We start from the raw sequence: 19,250 nt of genomic DNA on the forward strand, positions 1-19,250 counted from the left end.
ATTATCTTACCTTTTGCGTCTGCTGGTACGCGATCCTCTAACACAGTGGCAATGGTGTTTATTTGTAAATTGACTTATGATAAAAGCTACCTTGTACTTTATATGCCAGTGCATCAGAAGCTAGTGAAGTGACCGCAAAATGGGAGTTACGTAATCTCGAGGAATATGAGTAGCTGCATTCTGTATCAACTGAAGAGGACACGGAATGTTAGCTGGAAGACAGATGAAAAGAGATTTACAATAGTCCATACTTTTATCTTCAGTTTAAAAACCCCTTAACTTATGCCCAAGTTTATAGAAGCAATTGTTCCCTCTGTACAAGTACTTATTATCTGTTAATGCATGGTGTAGATCAACTACCTTCATAGTTCTGACTTAAGACAGTCAATCATTCCAGAGAAGCCCTGAATTTGCAGGAAGTGCCTCATCTATTGAAGATTATTGCTTACTTATTTGTAATAATGGTTTCATAACTACACTTTACAGAAAAAGTATTCTCTCAACAACTTGCTATTCAAATATAAAAAATGTTACAAGCTAAATTTTTCAAACGTTGGAGATTGTAAAAATTATGCAAATCCTTTTTTTTTTTTTTTTTTTGCAATATATAAGAATATGTTGCCAGACGAGTATGTCCAGAAGCTCAAGTCATTTACACAGCTCAGGAATTTTGCACAATTAGGGCTTAGATGAAAATCATGAATGATTGTTGTTGTTTAACTAAACTGTTCTTTCTTCTCCCTCCTGTTACCAGATTTGAAAAGGACCTTCAGCTGATGACTGGGCACAAGCCAAGCTGGTACTGGAAAATTATGTGGGCTTTTGCTAGCCCTCTGTTAATCATAAGCTTATTTATATTTTACTTAACTGATTACATCCTCACAGGAACACTGCAGTATCAAGCGTGGGATTCAGGAGAGGTATGTAACACTCTTACATTAAAAAAAAAATAAAATCTCACATTGAGCTCGCTTGACACTTTAGGTTATTTAGAGTGTATTACATGTTCTTCAAGTAGCAAACACTGTTGTGAAAATTAAACAATTTTAAGTATTGCAGAATACTGCAGCAGTTCATTTTCAGACTAAGGGCCTCATTTTCCAATATCGCATTAAGGGGCGTTTCCTATGCAAATGAGGCTTTTTTGTGCAGCGGGGAAACTTCGCGTGCCGCGTGGTTTCGCGATTAGCGCAAATGTATTCGCGAATCACGAAAACATCTTCATGGTGTGCGATAAAATGAGAGAGAGAGAGAGAGAGAGAAATAGAGAGAGAGCCTTGCTGTAATGTCTACTCCCTAGACAGGTATTTGTATCCCTATGGGAGGCCCACCTAGTAACTCGAGGTGGGGATTAGGTATGAGTGTAGGGGGTTGGGGGCCACTTTCACATTCAACATGAGACGAATGAACAGAACAGTGGTCTCTTGTGAAGATTTGCTGGCCTTCGGAGTGAGGAAACTCACTCCAAGATGAGATTTGGGCAATGTTCTCTCAAACTAGCTTGTTGTTGCCCAGGTAGAGTGTCCATCAAGCTAGATTGAGAGAACATTGCCCAAATCTCATCTTGGAGTGAGTTTCCTCACTCCGTAGGTCATCAAATCTTCACAAGAGACCACTGTTCTGTTCGTACGTCTCATGTTGAATGTGAAAGTGGCCCCCAACCCCCTACACTCATACCTAATCCCCACCTCGAGTTACTAGGTGGGCCTCCCATAGGGATACAAATACCTGTCTAGGGAGCAGACATTATAGCAACTCTCTCTCTCTCTCTCCCTCCCCAGAACCATGATAAACCTTTACCAGCCTCTAGTGCACAACATACCACAAATGAAAGGGTTGTAGCTAACACTGCAGCTGTTTTGCCACATACAATAACACTTTACATTTACTGCGCCCCCTGAATACAAAATTAAACAATTTGCAGAATTATCTCCTGCAGTAACTCCTTGGAAAATGACCCCCTAAAAGAGTATGATTATGTCTCTGTGGTTTTCAAAAAATTACACTGGCTACCAGTTTTTAAATTTTATGTTTAGTTATTAAAGCTTTACATAGAGGCCACCCGCAGTACCTGTCTAATTTACTGATTTTGAACCATCCAATGAGATCTTACAGTCCTCTCCAAAAGATCTTCTGGTGATTCTTTCTAGAATCAGATTAGAATGTACAAAGCAACCTGCCTTTTCTTATCAAGCACTATTTTTTGGAATTTGCATTGAGACTAATAATCTGAAGTATAAAGGTTGACTTTTTAAGCAGGTGTGTAAGTTGTTGGGGGCTTTCACTTTACCTTTAAATTCAGGAAGATGTTGTATATTAGTTCTATTTATTTTTGTTTGTTATATTGTTTTAAGCTATATTTGGTTTTGTGATTTCACACCTGTTTATTATAGGTTTTTTTTTTAAATTTCTGTTATTTTATTGCTCATAGCTTGATATGTACTTTTCCAGTTTATTTAATGTATTGTAAACCACTTAGATATTTTTTGAAAGGCAGTAAATTCAAACCAATTAAATTAAACTAAACTTGAAAGTTACCTAAGGAAGGTACTGCAATAAAGCAAGTAGGGATGTGAATCGTGTGCCCGATCGTCTTAACGATCGAAATCGTCTGGCAGGAGAAGAAAATCGTGTTTGGCACGATTTTTTAGTTAAAAAATCGGTTTTTCCGATTAGTGCGCACTAACAGGAGTTAGTGCACGCTAACAGGAAGTTAGCGCGCACTAACCATTGTTAGTGCGCACTAACAGAAAATGATACAATTTGACACTTTTCAGGTCAGTTAAGGTCAGTTTAGGAATGAATATGTATTCCTATTGGCTGCCCTCTTATTTATTCATGTTACCAAGGTTCCCACTGACAATATATGGGGGATGGGAAATGGAAACAGTTGGTAGCTTGACAAAAAAAGTAATGTGATCAGTCAATGTGACTAGAACTTGTGCCCTATCCCTGATACCGGGAGTGTTGTGATCTTCCTGCATGCAGTGCCGTATCCCTGATACTGGGAGTGTTGTGATCTTCCTGCACGCAGTGCCCTATCCCTGATACTGGGGTGTTGTGATCTTCCTGCATGCAGTGCCCTAACCCTGATACCGGGAGTGTTGTGATCTTCCTGCATGCAGTGCCATATCCCTGATACCGGGAGTGTTGTGATCTTCCTGCACGCAGTGCCCTATCCCTGATACTGGGAGTGTTGTGATCTTCCTGCACACAGTGCCCTATCCCTGATACCAGGGGTGTTGTGATCTTCCTGCACTCAGTGCCATATCCCTGATACTGGGAGTGTTGTGATCTTCCTGCACACAGTGCCCTAACCCTGATACCGGGAGTGTTGTGATCTTCCTGCACACAGTGCCCGATCCCTGATACCGAGAGTGTTGTGATCTTCCTGCACACAGTGCCCTATCCCTGATACCAGGAGTGTTGTGATCTTCCTGCACACAGTGCCCTAACCCTGATACAGGGAGTGTTGTGATATTCCTGCACACAGTGCCCTAACCCTGATACCGGGAGTGTTGTGATCTTCCTACACACAGTGCCCTATCCCTGATACCATCAATTTTTCAGACCCGACGCCATTTCCCCGCTTAGAAATTTTCTAAGCGGGGAAATGGCGTCAGACAGCGGGGAAATGGCGTCGGGTCTGAAAAATTGATGGACCCGCAGCATCGCACAAACCCGCATAGCTGAGGTACACCCCCGTTAAAGGATCAGAAGGGGAAGCACGGATCAGGAGAGTTTTGAATTGATGTCTCTGAAGCAGCAGTGTTGCGAAACGCGCGCATCGGACGATTAACCCCGACAGCTACAGAAGGGAAGTTCTTTATATATTGGATGCTAGCTGATTCGGACCAATGTTTAAAAGTGACCCTAATGAAGTGCATGAAATACAAGTTTTAACTTGTGAGCGCTATGGGTGGTATGATGGTCCTTAAATTTACAGTCTAAATACATATAAGCATTGTTACATACAGCTTTATAAGTTGAAAAATCTTTCAATACCACGTCTCTTATTTAAATTGTGCTAATCGTGGGATTACATAGTAAGAGAATTTTTGGATTTGGTAATTGACGTCTCCCATTATTACCGCACTACCAATTTGGTTAGCTTCTCTAATTTCTCTTAGCATTTCACTATCAGTCTCACCATTTTGACTAGGTGGACAGTAGTATACTCCTATCCCTATAGCCTTCCCCGACACACAAGGGATTTCTACTAGGGATGTGAATCGGGCTTCGGACGATTGAAAATATCGTACGATATTTTCAAAATCGTCAGAAATCGGGGGCTCCCCCAAAACGATAGGAAAACCCCACAAAATTGTTTGTGGGGGTTCTCTTATCATTTTGGAGGAGGGCGGGAAAAACGGCACACAAAAATAACCCCTAAACCTACCCCGACCCTTTAAAACTAATCCCTTAGCTTCCCCCACAGGAAGGGAATGGTTAATAAAATGGAAAATGTCATAATGCCTCTATATTGCTCTATGGTGAGACCGCACCTTGAATACTGTGTACAATTCTGGTCGCCACATCTCAAAAAAGATATAGTTGCGATGGAGAAGGTACAGAGAAGGGCAACCAAAATGATAAAGGGGATGGAACAGCTCCCCTATGAAGAAAGGCTGAAGAGGTTAGGGCTGTTCAGCTTGGAGAAGAAGCGGCTGAAGGGGGATATGATATAGGTCTTTAAGATCATGAGAGGTCTTGAACGAGTAGATGTGAATCGGTTATTTACATTTTTGAATAATAGAAGGACTAGGGGGCATTCCATGAAGTTAGCAAGTTACACATTTAAGACTAATCGGAGAAAATTCTTTTTTACTCAACGCACAATAAAGCTCTGAATTTGTTGCCAGAGGATGTAGTTAGTGTAGCTGGGTTCAAAAATGGTTTGGATAAGTTCTTGGAGGAGAAGTCCATTAACAGCTATTAATCAAGTTTACTTAGGGAATAGCCACTGCTATTAACTGCATCAGTTGCATGGGATCTTCTTAGTGTTTGGGTAATTGCCAGGTTCTTATGGCCTGGTTTGGCCTCTGTTGAAAACAGGATGCTAGACTTTATGGACCCTTGGTCTGACCCATCCTCTGAATCATTACTAGGAAGACAGCCTAAACACAAAGCACCAAGAAGACAACCTCAACAACACAAGGGGATGCCCTTGGAGCAATTAGCAGTTGAAACCCTATCAAGTATCCCTATCAATTAAAAAGCAGAATGAAAATACAAACAAAAAACAAACTTTGAAATGTTTGTATGCTAATGCCAGAAGTCTAAGAAGTAAAATGGGAGAATTAGAATGAATAGCAGTGAATGATGACATAGACTTAATTGGCATCTCAGAGACATGGTGGAAGGAGGACAACCATCTTTAAAAATGGCACGGGCCATCCAGGTCATTGAGGTTGGCCCTCGCTGCTGGCGGGTAGTATTTTCGTGGCCAATAGCAGGCCTCTTCAGATATTGTCGAGGGGGCTTCTTGGGCAGCAGAAGTCTTAGCTGACAATTGTTGAGGAGTCGCTTACTGCGATGGGGGCCGGCAGTGGTGGCAGCATTGCTCCCTTCGGCTGGGAAGGGGCTTGGGGCTGGCTACATTGGTAGAACACTAAACAGAATATTGAGTTGTTCCAGTAATGGCGCAAGAAGCGGTGGAATCTGCTCCAGTGGCGGTGGCAGTCCTGGTGGCTCAAAGCCCTGCAGGGCCCTCCCAACTGCATATGCCTCTCCAACTCTTCCTCAAAGGCAGCCGAGGACAAAATGGCTTGAGGCGGCGGTGGCAGAATCAGCACATCCCCTGACGTACTGGGGGGCACCGATCCCTCCACCAGTGTTGGTGGAGGCCACCTGGAGACTTTAGAGGGGCCAGAGGGAATCACTTCCTCAGCCCGAGACCACCTTGTCAGAGGCACCAATGCAATTCCATGGTCTGGCTTAGAAGTTGATGACCAATGTCGCTGTTTCTTCAACCGTTCTCAGTGGTCACCATGATATTTTCCCAGAACAGAGGGAGATGGCGAGGAATCCGACCAGGAATGGGAATGGGATGACAGAGACCACGGTTGGTCTCTGTCTCCTGACTCGGGGCTGGGGAACGGCTGTGGGGTGACCCCAACAGGATCAAGACAAGAACCTCCTTCCCAAGCGGAGTGGAAGTCCCTGAAGCTGATGATGGATCCGATCTTTTGGACCCGAATAATTTTTCCATCTTGTCGAGATGTTCCTGACTGCCCTTAGGGGTCAGCTCGGTAGAGGTCACAACCGCGGACATCGTGGGATGCCCAGGGTGGAGGGATCGGTGCAAATTTTCTCTCATGCATATTCATTGTGGCTATCCTGAAAACCCAACTGACTGGTGGGCCCCCAGGACAGGGTTGGGGACCACTGGTTTAAAGGACTTACCAGGTGGCGGAAAGCAGAACCGACAAATAATACGAGGGACCCTACGCAACGCGGGAAGAGATAACTGCAAAATTTATGAAAAAACTGTGGAAAAGAAGTGCGAGTTCATCACCATGAGGCAGCAGCTTCACAGAAAGAAAGAGACTGAAGAGGGACCTCGCGTGGATGCATGGTTAGTCAAAGTTTCTAGTTTTCCATGCCGGGCTCCATCGGATGATGTCACCCATGTGTGAGAACGACCATCCTGCTTGTCCTTGGAGAAAGTCTTTACTAAGCTCTGAGAGTTAGGTCTATGTCGGTGCCATTGGATGACGTCACCTATGCATTATGGCTAATTTGTTCCCACTCATCAATGGAGGAAAAAAAAAAGACATGGGTCAAAAAATGCTTCATAACCTTGTTCATAATCGAAGCATTTCTTGTTACCTAAGATTAAGCAGATTATACTCACATCTTATACAGAAATGATCTAATAAATTATAAGGCATGAACACATCTTTGATCATATTGAGCTTCAGCACTTTCTGGGGGAGCTTTTTTTTCAGGCTCTTTTAAATAGTTTAAAAACAATCAAATGCCATAACCCAGGGGCAGTTCTATAATGAGGCAGCATGAGGCGGCCGCTTCAGATGGCAAAATTTTCAGGCAGCAAAAAAAAAAAAAAAAATGCCCCTGCAGGGTCTGCCTCACCTCAGTGCCTCACGAAACTAGAGCGGCATGAGATTCCTATGTCACCATGGCACGCAGGCTCACGTTTTGTTCTGCCTCATGCTGTACAGCTTCAGAGTTGGCGGAAAGGTCTGTGTAGTACATATTGCGGCACTGCTTTTGTTACAACTGGAGAATAAATTCCGGGGGAAAATCCCCCAATCCCAGGGGACTGTCAGCCGCCTCATCCTCCCCTTCTGAGGTATCCTGCCTGGCCGGGGAAAGAACAGGGGGAGAATCGCCTGACCGCTCTGCGGTCTCCTGCACTGCCTCCCTGGCGGCAATGGAACAGACCCTGCTGACCTCCTGATGTAATTTCCTGTGTGCATTGAGGGGCCTTCCTGCCCCGAAATGCACGCTGGGCAGAGGGAATGCGAGTTCAGACTCGCTGCCGCCGCATTACATGCACAACAGGCATCCATTTTAGTTTTTGGCACCATGTCTCCTGATTGCACCCCGTGGCGCTCCCCCACGAGACCTCCCATGCGGCGACGTGTGCCGGACTCAAGCTGCCACCGGGAATGGATGCAATCCCCACCGGACGGTTCTCAGGAATGCTGACAAGAGTCCAGTTGGCCCCACCAGAGCACAGGACTGCACAAGGAATGAGACACTGCAGTTCCCTCCCGGCACTAGTATCGCAATCGCAAACCCCCGGGTTAACAGCCAGACAACCACCTCCCAGCCCTGGCCAACAGCTCCACTGACTAGGCCCTTCCCACCGAAATTCCTAAGCTCTACTCTTGTTTCTTGTATGCTTTTTTTTTTTGTAAACAAGGAGCTTAAAGAAACTTTATTAAACGGGTACTTCCATGTCTAGAGGAAGAAGGGTGAGAAGGTGCCTCAGAGAGTCGAGGGAGCCAGGACCCCTGGCTATCGGACCATCTGGTACCCTGCGGTTAAACTCAATCAGGGGTATCCGACCCCCCAGCGGCCCGGCTATACCTGCGGGATGGCCCACGACGATGCCTCAGGGAGCATCCATGATCTGGAACCTAAAACCACAGTAAAACAAAATCTTTTTCCTTTTAAACTAACAGCCTCCAGGTGCAGTTCTACCATCTGCTGGAGTCCAAGAAATACTGAGGTCCTGCAGCTGGCACGCTCAGGTAAGTAGCAGTGCCTCAAAGATTTCTTCTCCAACTCCATCTGCTGGAAGGGATGAATAACCTATTGGTCTAGACTGATCTGGCTATGTTCAGGAATGGGCTTTGTAACAATTGACCACCCTATATGTGGATCAAAGTATATGCCTGAGATCTCTGTGTGTGTACTTTGTCCTGTTGCAAGAGGAAGCACTCCTGGGAGTGATTGGGTGAAGGCTCCATACTTTCGTGCACACAGTTGAATTTTCAAAAATATGCATATAAGTACTCCCATGCAAATCTACCTGCACAAAATTGACTGTCCCTGTGAGAATGCCTGTATGTGAGAGAGACTGTATGAGAGGATCTTGTGTGTAAGAGGGTATATTTTTATTACATTAAGGCCCTTAGGACATTTTCTTGTAATTGCTTACAGCCAAGTTGCCATATAGTTAATGTCAGGCCAAGGTATACATAGTCTAGTGCAGTGCTTCTCAACCAGTGTGTCGCCAAGCAGTGGCAGGTGTGTCACGTGCTACCGGACTCCCGCTGCTCTTCCCCCCTCTTCCTTCACCGAGTGAGAAGCAGGCTATCTTCCACTACTGCTGTTGCCGCCCGGGCTATCAGCCTGGATCGGAACAGCAGCAGTATCATTAGAAGCTGGCAACTGTGGCTGGGCCTTTTCTTCTTCCCGCACCTGCCCTGAAACAGGAAGTGATGTGCAGTGGGGGTGCATGGGAAGAAGAAAGAGCCATGCTGCACGAAAAAGTAGCGTAGGCAGCGGTGGCCCCGAGCAGTAGCATGGGACTAAAGCAAAATCAAAAGCAGCCAGAAATCGGCACAGGAAACAGCAGAGTCTCCCGCGGCCGATGGGATTCTTTCTTGGTCTGTGGGAGCCCCTGTGGGGGCTACCATTTGTGCTCGGGGGGGGGGGGGGAGCAGGAAAATGAGACAGCCAGCCTGTCTGAGATTGCATGTTTCATTGAGAGTGTGCATGTGTAACTGTGATTGAGAGCCTGTGTATGTGTGAGAGCATTTGATTGAGATCATCTATATAAAGTGTGTGAGAGAGAGCATGTGTGTGATTGAGAGAAACTGGTCAGAGAGGTGATGTGTGTGTATATAGGAGAGACAATGGAAGTGACTGGTCAGGGAGATGACTGGAGTGTGTGTGTGTGTATGTGAGACAGAAAGTGATTATGGGAATGAGAAGCCTGTGCATGTGGCAAGAGCTAGCATAGGAGTAAGAAACCTGGGTGTGTGTGAGACACAGCATGGGAGTGAGAAGCCTGAATATATGACAGAACATGGAAGTGGGAAGCCTCTGTGTGTGTGTGTGTGTGTGTGTGTATGAGAGAGACACTGATCGGGAAGGTGACTAGTGTGTATGTAAGAGAAAGACTGGTCAGGAGATGATTGGTGTGTGAAAGACAGAAACTGGTCATGGGGGTGTAACTGGTATGTGTGTGAGAGACAGAGAGACTGGTCGTGGGCCCTAAGGAAGAGGACCATGAGTACAGAGCTTCAGCCACTACTGCTTCTGGTGTGTGCTACTGGCCTGCATGGAAGAGGAGTAGGAGAGCTGCTGGAGGGGGTTAGTAAAGGTGGCTTTTTAAGTATATTTTTCTGGATTGACTGCCATTTTAATTACTGAATATTATGTGATGTGTCTGTTGTTTTGAAATATTTTATTGGTGTTTGGAGAATTTTAAATAATTTTTATGAGTTTTTAATTGTTGATATTATTCTGTTCATAGTTGTTATGAAACATTTATTCTGCTTATTAGTATAGTTATACATTTATTTCTGTGTTGGGATCTATAGCTGCTTGTTTTCCTAATAGGAGGTGTATTGGTGTTTAGGGCCTGATTTAATATTTGTAGTGGTGCCGTTTCATAGGTAGGGTTGTTACTGGTTGAGTGTATTCCATAATACAAGTGTAACTGTGTGCAGATTAGTTTATGGGCATTACATGCATTGGTGGTAAACTGCTGTCTTTTCATAAGTAGGGCTATTGAGCCTGGTAGTTGGAGCTGTTTTGCTGTTACTGAGATGACACTAGAACCAGAATATATTTTTGTAAGGTGAGTTGTACAGGGAATGTCATAATTCTGCTTTACATCAATAATTGTGGGTCAGGGGGGTTCCTGTGGATGCAAACTGTACTTTTACATTTAGTCATGATGGTCATGTGTTCAGCGTGTGTGTGCCTACAGAAAAAAGGTTGAGAACCACTAGTCTAGGGTATGTTCTACTGCTTGGTTATTTAGACAAAATTTGGGTTGGAGATTTTTTTGGCTCATTTCTGCTGGCAATGTGTTATCCTAGGATACATGATTGATAGAAAATGAAAAAATGTTTTTATTCTACAGATATATATTCTCTAAATATAGAAATGCATGTCTGTATTTCAAAGGCCAGCACTGGAGTATTGGGGAAGGGAATTGAGAGAGTGCAGAGGGAGAGAGAAAGGGCACCTGCCCCTGCTAGTTGCTTTTCTTCCTCCACCTCTCTGACTTCCTTACATTTTGGTCCCTACCCCTACAACCTCTGTTATAAACCGGTCTGTGATTGTAGTTGCAATCTTAGGGGGTCATTTTTCAAAATGCGGTAAGGCGTTTTCGCATGCGTTAAGGGCTTATCACATGTGAAAAGCCCCGTTTTTGCATGCGATAGGCCTTTACCGCATGCGATTGCACCATATCGTATGGTGCGATGCAAATTCCAAAAATGGGAGGAGAGTGGGCTAGCCTCTCTGTGAAGAGCTATAATGCAGATGTTAACTACACCTCTTTGAAATGTGTTAGGCAGTGTGATAGCAGCAGGCTTATTTTGAGAGAGAGAGACTGAGACTAGCCATAACAGCATGTCCCATAGGCAGGTATTTGTATCCCTATGATAGGCCCACCTAGTAACTCAAGGTGGGGATTAGGTAAGAGTGTAGGGGGGTTAGGGGCCACTTTGACATTCTACGTGACACCTACGACCAGAACAGTGGTCTCTTGTGAAGATTTGCTGGCCTTCGGAGTGAGGAAACTCACTCCAAGATGAGATTTGGGCAAGGTTCTCTCAACCTAGCTTGATGGAACATCTCTCTCTCTCTCTCCCCCCTCTATATGTGTCTGGGATCATTAAAAACCAGTCCCCCAGTGGTTGAATGCAACAGGTCTGGCACTTATCGCAGAATCTGAAATGGTATCACAATTTGCACTAACTTAGCTCTTCGCACAGGTAATTAGTGCACATTGTGATAAATGCTACATTAGCATAAAACACGCCCCTTTTGCTATCACATGCGGTACTTACCGCATTTTGATAAATCCAGGCCTTAGTCACAATTATTTCTACCGTGATGGTGGTTGCAATTTTAATTACAACTACAATTATTGTTGAATCTTTATTGCCTCTGTTATTTCTTAGTTGTTGATGTTATTGCTTGGTTCACTTTCTTCCCTTTCTAAGTTTATTGTTCCTATTTATTCTTTGTATCCCCCTCCCCTGTTCAATGTATTTTCCTCCTTGCTGTTACAATGTAAACCAATATGATGTTGCCACGAATATTGGTATAGAAAAGTTTATAAAGAAATGAGGAACAGGGATCAACTGGGGTGGGGGATGGTGGGTGCACCCTTTTCCCTAGAGCCAGCCCAGTGACAGAGTCCTTTGCACACTACCACCAGGATTCATCCTGAGTTGCCCTGCTTGAATGTAAAACATTTGGATATTCAGATATGGGGGGGTGCACTCTCATTCCTCACCTCAGCAGCAGGTTGCCTTAACTACCAGTGCCCTAACCCTCCATGACAATGCTGAGGTACTAGCAATTAGGGCCACTAGTTCATACACTCTCTCAGCCTTGCTCTGAAAGCAAAATTGCTTACCTTGTAATAGGTGTTATCCCAGGACAGCAGGATGTAGTCCTCACATATGGATGAAATCATCAGATAGAGCCCTGGTACGGAAAACTTCTGTCAAAAGTTTCTAGAAACTTTTGGCTGGCCTACTGAGCATGCCCATCATGCCATTATATTCTCAGCCACAGGGGTCTCCCTTCAGTCTCATTTGTAGCAATATGCATGAGCTAAAAAAATAAAATAATAAAACATATCAGACCCAACTCCACAGGGAGGTGGGTGGGTTCTGTGAGGACTACATCCTGCTGTCCTGGGATAACACCTATTACAAGGTAAGCAATTTTGCTTTATCCCAGGACAAGCAGGATGCTAGTCCTCACATATGGGTGATTAGCAAGTTAGAGGCTGTCATCCTTACAGTATACCAACAGCATACAACTTGTGCAACAAGCACAACTGGTGCACTGTTGGAAAGAATGAGGCAGCCTGAAAATCACAGCAGGATGGATGTAGGAGTTGGAGTTATACTGGAAATAAGTTCTTTAAGACAGATTGTCCAAAGGCTGAATCTTGTCGTCCTTCTTTGTCCAGACAATAATGAGCTGCAAAGGTGTGAAGGGAACTCCATATTGCAGCTTTACATATGTCTAGGATGGGCACTGAACGATAGTGTGCTACTGATGTGGACATAGCCCTTACTGAATGTGCTTTTACTTGCCCCTGGAGAGGACTGTTTGCTTTTTCATAACAGAATTCAATACAGTCTACCAGCCCATTGGAGAGAGTCTGTTTTTCTACCACCACTCCTTTGTTTATTTTTGTTGAAAGAAACAAAGAGTTGGGTGGATTTCCTATGGACCGCCGTGTGGTTCAGGTAAAAAGCTAGTGCACGTTTACAGTCCAAGGTGTGTAAGACTCTCGCTCCTTGGTGAGAGTGAGGTCTTGGAAAGAAAGTAGGCAAGACTATTGACTGATTAATATGAAAGTCTGTTACCACTTTTGGTAAGAATTTGGGGTGAGTGCAAAGGACTACTCTGGCATGCAGGAACCTTGTGTAGGGTGAGTATGTGACGAGAGCTTGCAACTCACTGACCCTTCGAGCCAATGTAATGGCTAAGAAAAGTACTTTCCATGTAAGGAATTTTTCTTCACAAGAGTGTAGAGGCTCGACCAGTGAGTGCAAGACCTTCTTAGTGCTAAATTCAGGTCCCATTCAGTGACCAGTGGTCAAATGGGAGGCTTAAGGTAAAGTAAGCCTCTCATGAACCTACTGACTAGGGATTGTGCTGTTATTGGCGCATCCCCTAGTCCCTTGTGATATACCACTACAGTGCTTAGGTGTACCCTTACAGAGGATGTCTGGAGACCAGAATCCAACAGGTGGTATAGGTAATCTAGTAAAGAAGAAGTAGGGCAGGAGAAAGGATCTATACCTTTTTGTGTGCACCAATTTGTAAATCTAGTCCATTTAAAGTGGTAGGATTTACAGGTGGAAGGCTTTCGTGAAGCTACAAGAACTTGAGAGACTTGTGGTGAAAGATTAAGTGGTTGCAGAACCAAGCTTTCAACATCCAAGCTGTTAAGGCAAGAGTTGTCAAGTTGGGATGACACAACTTGCCTTGATTCTGAGTTATAAGAGTGGGCTCTAGGCCCAGGCGGATTGGTTGTGAGATCAAGAGGTCGAAGAGTATAGGAAACCATATTTGTCGAGGCCAGTATAGGGCTATGACAATCATTGTCCCTCTGTCCTGTTGTAGCTTTCACAAGAGTTTTCACTATGAGCAGAATTGGAAGATACACATAGAGAAGTCCTGTAGTCCAGGGGTGAGTAAATGTATCCCTGGGGCCTATTTGTCGATGTGCGTGGAGGGAGCAGAACCTTTCAATGGTGTGGTTCAGTTTGGACACAAAGAGGTCTATGGTTGAGCGACCCCAGCATTGAAAGATTTTGCTCGCTACACGTGGGTCCAGCAACCATTCATGGTGATTGAAATGTCAACTGAGATCGTCCGCTAGAATGTTTTTGATGCCCGCCCGATAAGTTGCTCAGAGATCTATGGAATGCTCTAGAGCCCAAACCCAAATCTGTACTGCTTCTTGGCATAGCAGATAAACAAGAAGGCACAGGCTCTTAAGTACCACATTGCTGATACAAACAGACAACACAGCAGCAGAGTCTTGTTTGAGAGGCAGTCTTTGAAGGCATAAAGGGCATAGCGCATCGCTCGAAGCTCCAAGAAGCTTATCTGACACTGCTTTTTGAGCGTAGTCCATGTCCCTTCTGTTTGAAGGTTGTTGATGTGAGCTCCCCATCCAAGATTGGAGGCATCTGTAGTCAGGATGACTTGCGGGTTTGCTTGTTGGAATGGGAGGCCAGCTTCTAGTGCTGTTTGATATGTCCACCAGTGGAGCGACAGACGTAAGTGGTCAGTGATTTGAACTGTGTACGACAGTGGTTGGAAAGCTTGTAGCCATTGAGATTTCAAAGTCCATTGAGTTCTTCTCATGGCTAACTTTTCCATAGCTGTAACATGTACCGTCAAGGCCATGTAGCCTAGGAGCACCAGAATTTGATGGGCGGATTTGAACTGGTAATGAATTATATTCGCCAAGCATGCCAGATTGTCAGCATGGTCCCTTTGAAAGGAAGCTTTCGCTACTGTGGTGTCTAGGTCTGCTCTGATGAATGTGAGGAGTTGAGACGGCTCGATGTGGGATTTTGGATAATTGATGAGAAATCCCAGGAAGTGCAATAGTGTTATTGTGGTTTTCAAGGTAGAGAGGGCTCCCTGTCTGGATGGACTTCTGATCAGCCAATCATCTAGATATGGAAAAACATGAATGCTGTTTTTTCTTAGAGGTGCAGCCACTACTGCTAGGCATTTTGTGAATATTCGAGGGACAGAGGCTAGTCCGAATGGTAGGACTCTATACTGGTAATGATTCTTTCCCACGACAAAGCATAGGTACTTTCAATGTTGTGTGGAAATTGGTACGTGTGCATAAGCAACTTGAAGATCCAGAGAATAGAGCCAATATCTCCTTTGAAGCAAAGGAAGGATGGTTCCCAGAGATGCCATCCAAAACTTTTCTTTGTGTAGAAATTTGTTGAGATTTCAGAGGTCTAAGATAGGGCAAAGGCCACCTGTTTTCTTTGGAATTGGGAATAGAACCCTGTGCCTTGTTGAGACCGGGGCACTGGTTCAATGGCCCTGGCAGTAAGCAAAGTAGAGAATTCTACTTGGAGTTGAGGTGTTGGTTATGTGTTTGTCCAAAGTGGAATGGGAGGAGAATAGAATGCAAGGGTATTGCTTTGAATTTTAGGCAATATCCCCAATTTAGTATAGCTAATACCCATTGGTCTTTTGTGATGAGACTCCATTGGTTTTTGAAATAATGAAGTCAACCTCCTACTGGTCGGGAGGGCATAGGGTTGAGAAAGAGGCTTCTGTTCTCTTGCTTCAGTTCAAAAACCCACTGCTGGTCCAGTCTGGGGTGGTGGCTGGGTTTTTTTATTTCGGCTGACGCAGATGTCCTCTTTGGGATGGATGGTACTGACGTGCTGAAGAGGCAGGTGGGTAATACCTTCTAGGTCTATAGAAGGGTTACCTCGTGTCCCTGCAAGGTGGCTGTCTTAGGGAGGATGGCTGGTCTGCTTGCAATTTAGAGAGCTGTCCGAGTGTCTCATGAAGGTCTTTCAACTGCGATACTGTAGCTTGGATCTTTTCTCTGAAAAGATTGTCTCCAACACAAGGGAGATCTGCTAGCCTTTCCTGGACTTCCTGTCTGAGGTCCGAGGCCTTGAGCCAGGCCCATCTTCTCACATTTATTGCAGAGGCTGATAGATGAGTTGATGTTTCAAACATGTCATAAGCTGCTCTCACCTCATGTTTGCCAGATTCTAATCCTTTTTCAACTAATGTAGCCAAAGATAGTTGATGTTGCTGTGGAAGGTTATCCACAATACCCTGTACTTGTTTCCACAAGTTTCTTTGGTATTGTGTCATATAGAGCAGGTATGCCGCAATGCATGCTCCCAGCATGGAACCTTGATAGTCTAAGAAGCATTGCTCCTTCCCTGGTGGAACAGATGAGTGAGGTTTTTGTTTTCGGGCTTTTTTCTGAGCCGATTCTACAACTACGGAATGGTGAGGTAGTTGGGGTTTTTAGTACCCTGGAGCATGTTGCACTAAGTAAGTGGCATCTGTTCTCCGATTTACTACTGGGACTGAGCAGGGATGTTCCCACATTCGTTGTTGCATTTCCAAAAGGACTTCATGGATTGGGATTGCCATCATTTCCTTCGGTGCGTCCACAAATTGAAGGACTTGTAGGGCCTTATGTCTGGTATCCTCCCCTGTAATCAATTCAAAAGGAATTGTGTCTACCATTTCTTTAATAAAATTTGTAAATGACAAATCTTCAGGAGGGGATTTCTTTCACTCCTCTGGTGGAGAGGGCTTTGATTGCAGTTCCTCTGACTCCGTGTCCGTATCAACATCCTTCCAAGGAGTATATTGAACATGGTAAGGGGAGTCAGGTTCCTCTGGCTGTATATGATGCTTCGATTTAAACACAGCCTTTGCTGGTGTGTGTTTTGGCATCGTTGGTAATGAGGGCATCGATGGGCCTCGCTGGCATCGGTGGAAATCGATTTCAGGTATCACCTGATGGACCTGGATGTATTGGCATCAATGGATCTTTGAATGGCATAGAGGGTTTCTTCGGGACTTGATGCCGGTGAAGGCCCGATGGCCCTGGGACGGAATCGGAGTCCCTATCGTCCTCATCCAATGATCCGGGAATCGGGATGGCGTCGCTGGTTGTGTCGGTGTTTGAGGAAAAGCTTCTATCAAGGCATCGAGGCTATTCAGCAAAGGCTGAAAAATTGACTGGTCCAATGCCGATGCCTGTGCCGGTACTGTTGAAGGCTGTAGATTCCATAAAGCCTCGACGACAGCTTGTTGGACTATATTAGTCACTTCTTCCCTTGAAACTCGGACAGTGTCTGTCACTGGGGAAGGTACTGCTGGCGCTATTGGCACTTCCATGATAATTCGTGGTGGCACATCCTCTGATACTGAGCCCAGTGGAGAGCATGGCAGTTCCTCGTGTACAGCCGGTGCAGTTTGCTCTAGTACACGAACCTTCTTTGGCATCTGTTCGATGGACTTCGATGCCGATGTCAATGCCTTATTATCCGATGGGTCGATGGATTGGTGGCAATGCCGCTTCTTTTCTCTATGACCCTTCGATGCTGAAGAAGACGCTATCAAGGATATTGACAGTGCTGGTGACAGACTGTCATCGGTTCTTTTTTCACCTCTGAGGGAGGTGTTACCCTTGGGGAAGACGTTGATGACAATGATGGAATTTTTTTAAACAATTCTTACATCTTATCCAAACGGGCACGCCTGCCCTTCGGTGTCATCTGGGCACAGGTTAAACAAGCCCTGACATCGTGGCCTGATCCCAGGCACAGAACACATACATAATGTAGGTCAGTAATGGACATAGTCAGGTTACAATCCGGACATTTTTTGAAGCCGGAGGCCATGATAAAGTTGTGGCCTAATAACGGTCAATGAGGTAATAGTGAGGTAACCGGAATTGACCGAGAGCTAACCAAAAAATGTACTCACCAAGACTGTCGAAAAGAGACCCAAATGTGAAGAAAATGTGACTGAAAAAAGTTCTCTTCCCTTAAGTAAATATGAGGGAAAATTTTTCCAGAGCTCCTGATCTGCTTTGCTTACAGCAAGGTGGAAAAAAAAAAAAAAAAAAAAAGAGACTGAAGGGAGACCCCTGTGGCTGAGAATTTTCATGGCATACTGGACATGCTCAGTGCTCAAAGTTTTCCATACCAGGGCTCCATCTGATGATGTCACCCATATGTGAGGACTATCATCCTGCTTGTCCTGGGATAATGGCAAGTCCTCTAGAGCAGGGATGGGTAATTCTGGTCCTCAAGGGCCACAAACCAGTTGGGTTTTCAGGATATCTATAATGAATATGCATGAGAGATTTATATAAACACTACCTCGGTTGTATGAAAATCTATTTCTTGCATATACATTACAGAAATCCTGAAAACACGTCTGGTTTGTGGCCCTTGAGGATCAGAATTGCCCACCCCTGATCTAGAGTCTAGGCCCCAGCTATAGCTACCAAACACAAACAAAATCCCACCTTTGTTCTGACGAGGCAGCAGCATGGGGTGGGGATAGTTTAGTCTCATTCATTGACCCAGGTACTCAACACTGCTGTTGGGAAAGAGTGCCTCCATTTCCTAAGCCAAACTGTAGACATTTAAGTCACTCAAATGGAAAAAGGCTTCTGTGGTTAGATATCAATGCTGTGTTTTGTTTTTTGTTCACAGGGTCGGTTGGTCACAAAAGATTATCCCACACATGCACTGGTGGTTATTGGGCTTCTTGTTGCAGCATCCACCATGTGTATACCGCTGGCTGCTCTTATCACCCTTATCAGGAGGAAACTGCAGAGGAACAGCATGGCAGTTGTCAAATGATTTATTATTACAGATCAACAAAAACTTCTTTTGAGACCAGAATTATTGCTGTAGTGACTATTTACAGAAGTACCTTGGTTGGTATATTTACCCACAATTAAAAAAAAACTAATGAAAAACCAATTTAAGGAGATTGCCTGCTCTCCCAAAAATGAAAAGCAATGTTGCCTGTAGATATCCTCACTAAATCATAGAGTACCAACTGCTGAAAAGGGATATTTTAGAATTCTTAAGTATGAGAATGACTGACAACAGTAGTATTTTCCATGCCAACAGAAAGCTGTAATATTTTTCAGCAAAAATGTACTCTATGTATTTGCATGTACAACTTAACACTACGCAGGTGCAAAGGCAACCATTCTTCTAACCCATTGGCCTCCATAGATATTCATAGCATGACCTTTTCAAATATTCCGACAACTGGAAATTGCATGATCTCACTCACCCAAGTCTTCAGTGTGGTCATGAGATCAGTCTAAGAACATGCACAGAATATTTTTCAGATTAGTAAATCAACTATCTTTTTTAATCCAGTGAAACTAAATATCTGTTTCTTTGACTGTGTGAGTTAATGTGCTCTACATACTTCTTCCTTCCTTCTCTCGTGTATAGGCAATGGCTTTCCCCCCACCAAGCTGCAAACATACCAATTAAAAATCCCTGAAATTT

The 19,250-nt window shown here is 44.4% G+C and overlaps 1 protein-coding gene across 1 annotated transcript in view; it reads left to right on the forward strand.

The window, feature by feature from the left end:
- Nucleotides 1-19,179, forward strand: part of SLC6A20 (solute carrier family 6 member 20) — a 148,464-nt gene extending 129,285 nt beyond the window's left edge. The window contains exons 10-11 of the mRNA XM_029589461.1: nt 755-920; nt 18,432-19,179. Coding sequence (XP_029445321.1) covers nt 755-920; nt 18,432-18,581 — 316 coding nt within the window. The 3' untranslated portion in view covers nt 18,582-19,179. The remainder of the gene's footprint in view (nt 1-754; nt 921-18,431) is intronic.
- The last annotated feature ends 71 nt before the right edge of the window (nt 19,180-19,250 follow it).

Source organism: Rhinatrema bivittatum, chromosome 2 (genome assembly GCF_901001135.1).
Source record: "Rhinatrema bivittatum chromosome 2, aRhiBiv1.1, whole genome shotgun sequence".
Lineage (NCBI taxonomy): Eukaryota > Metazoa > Chordata > Amphibia > Gymnophiona > Rhinatrematidae > Rhinatrema > Rhinatrema bivittatum.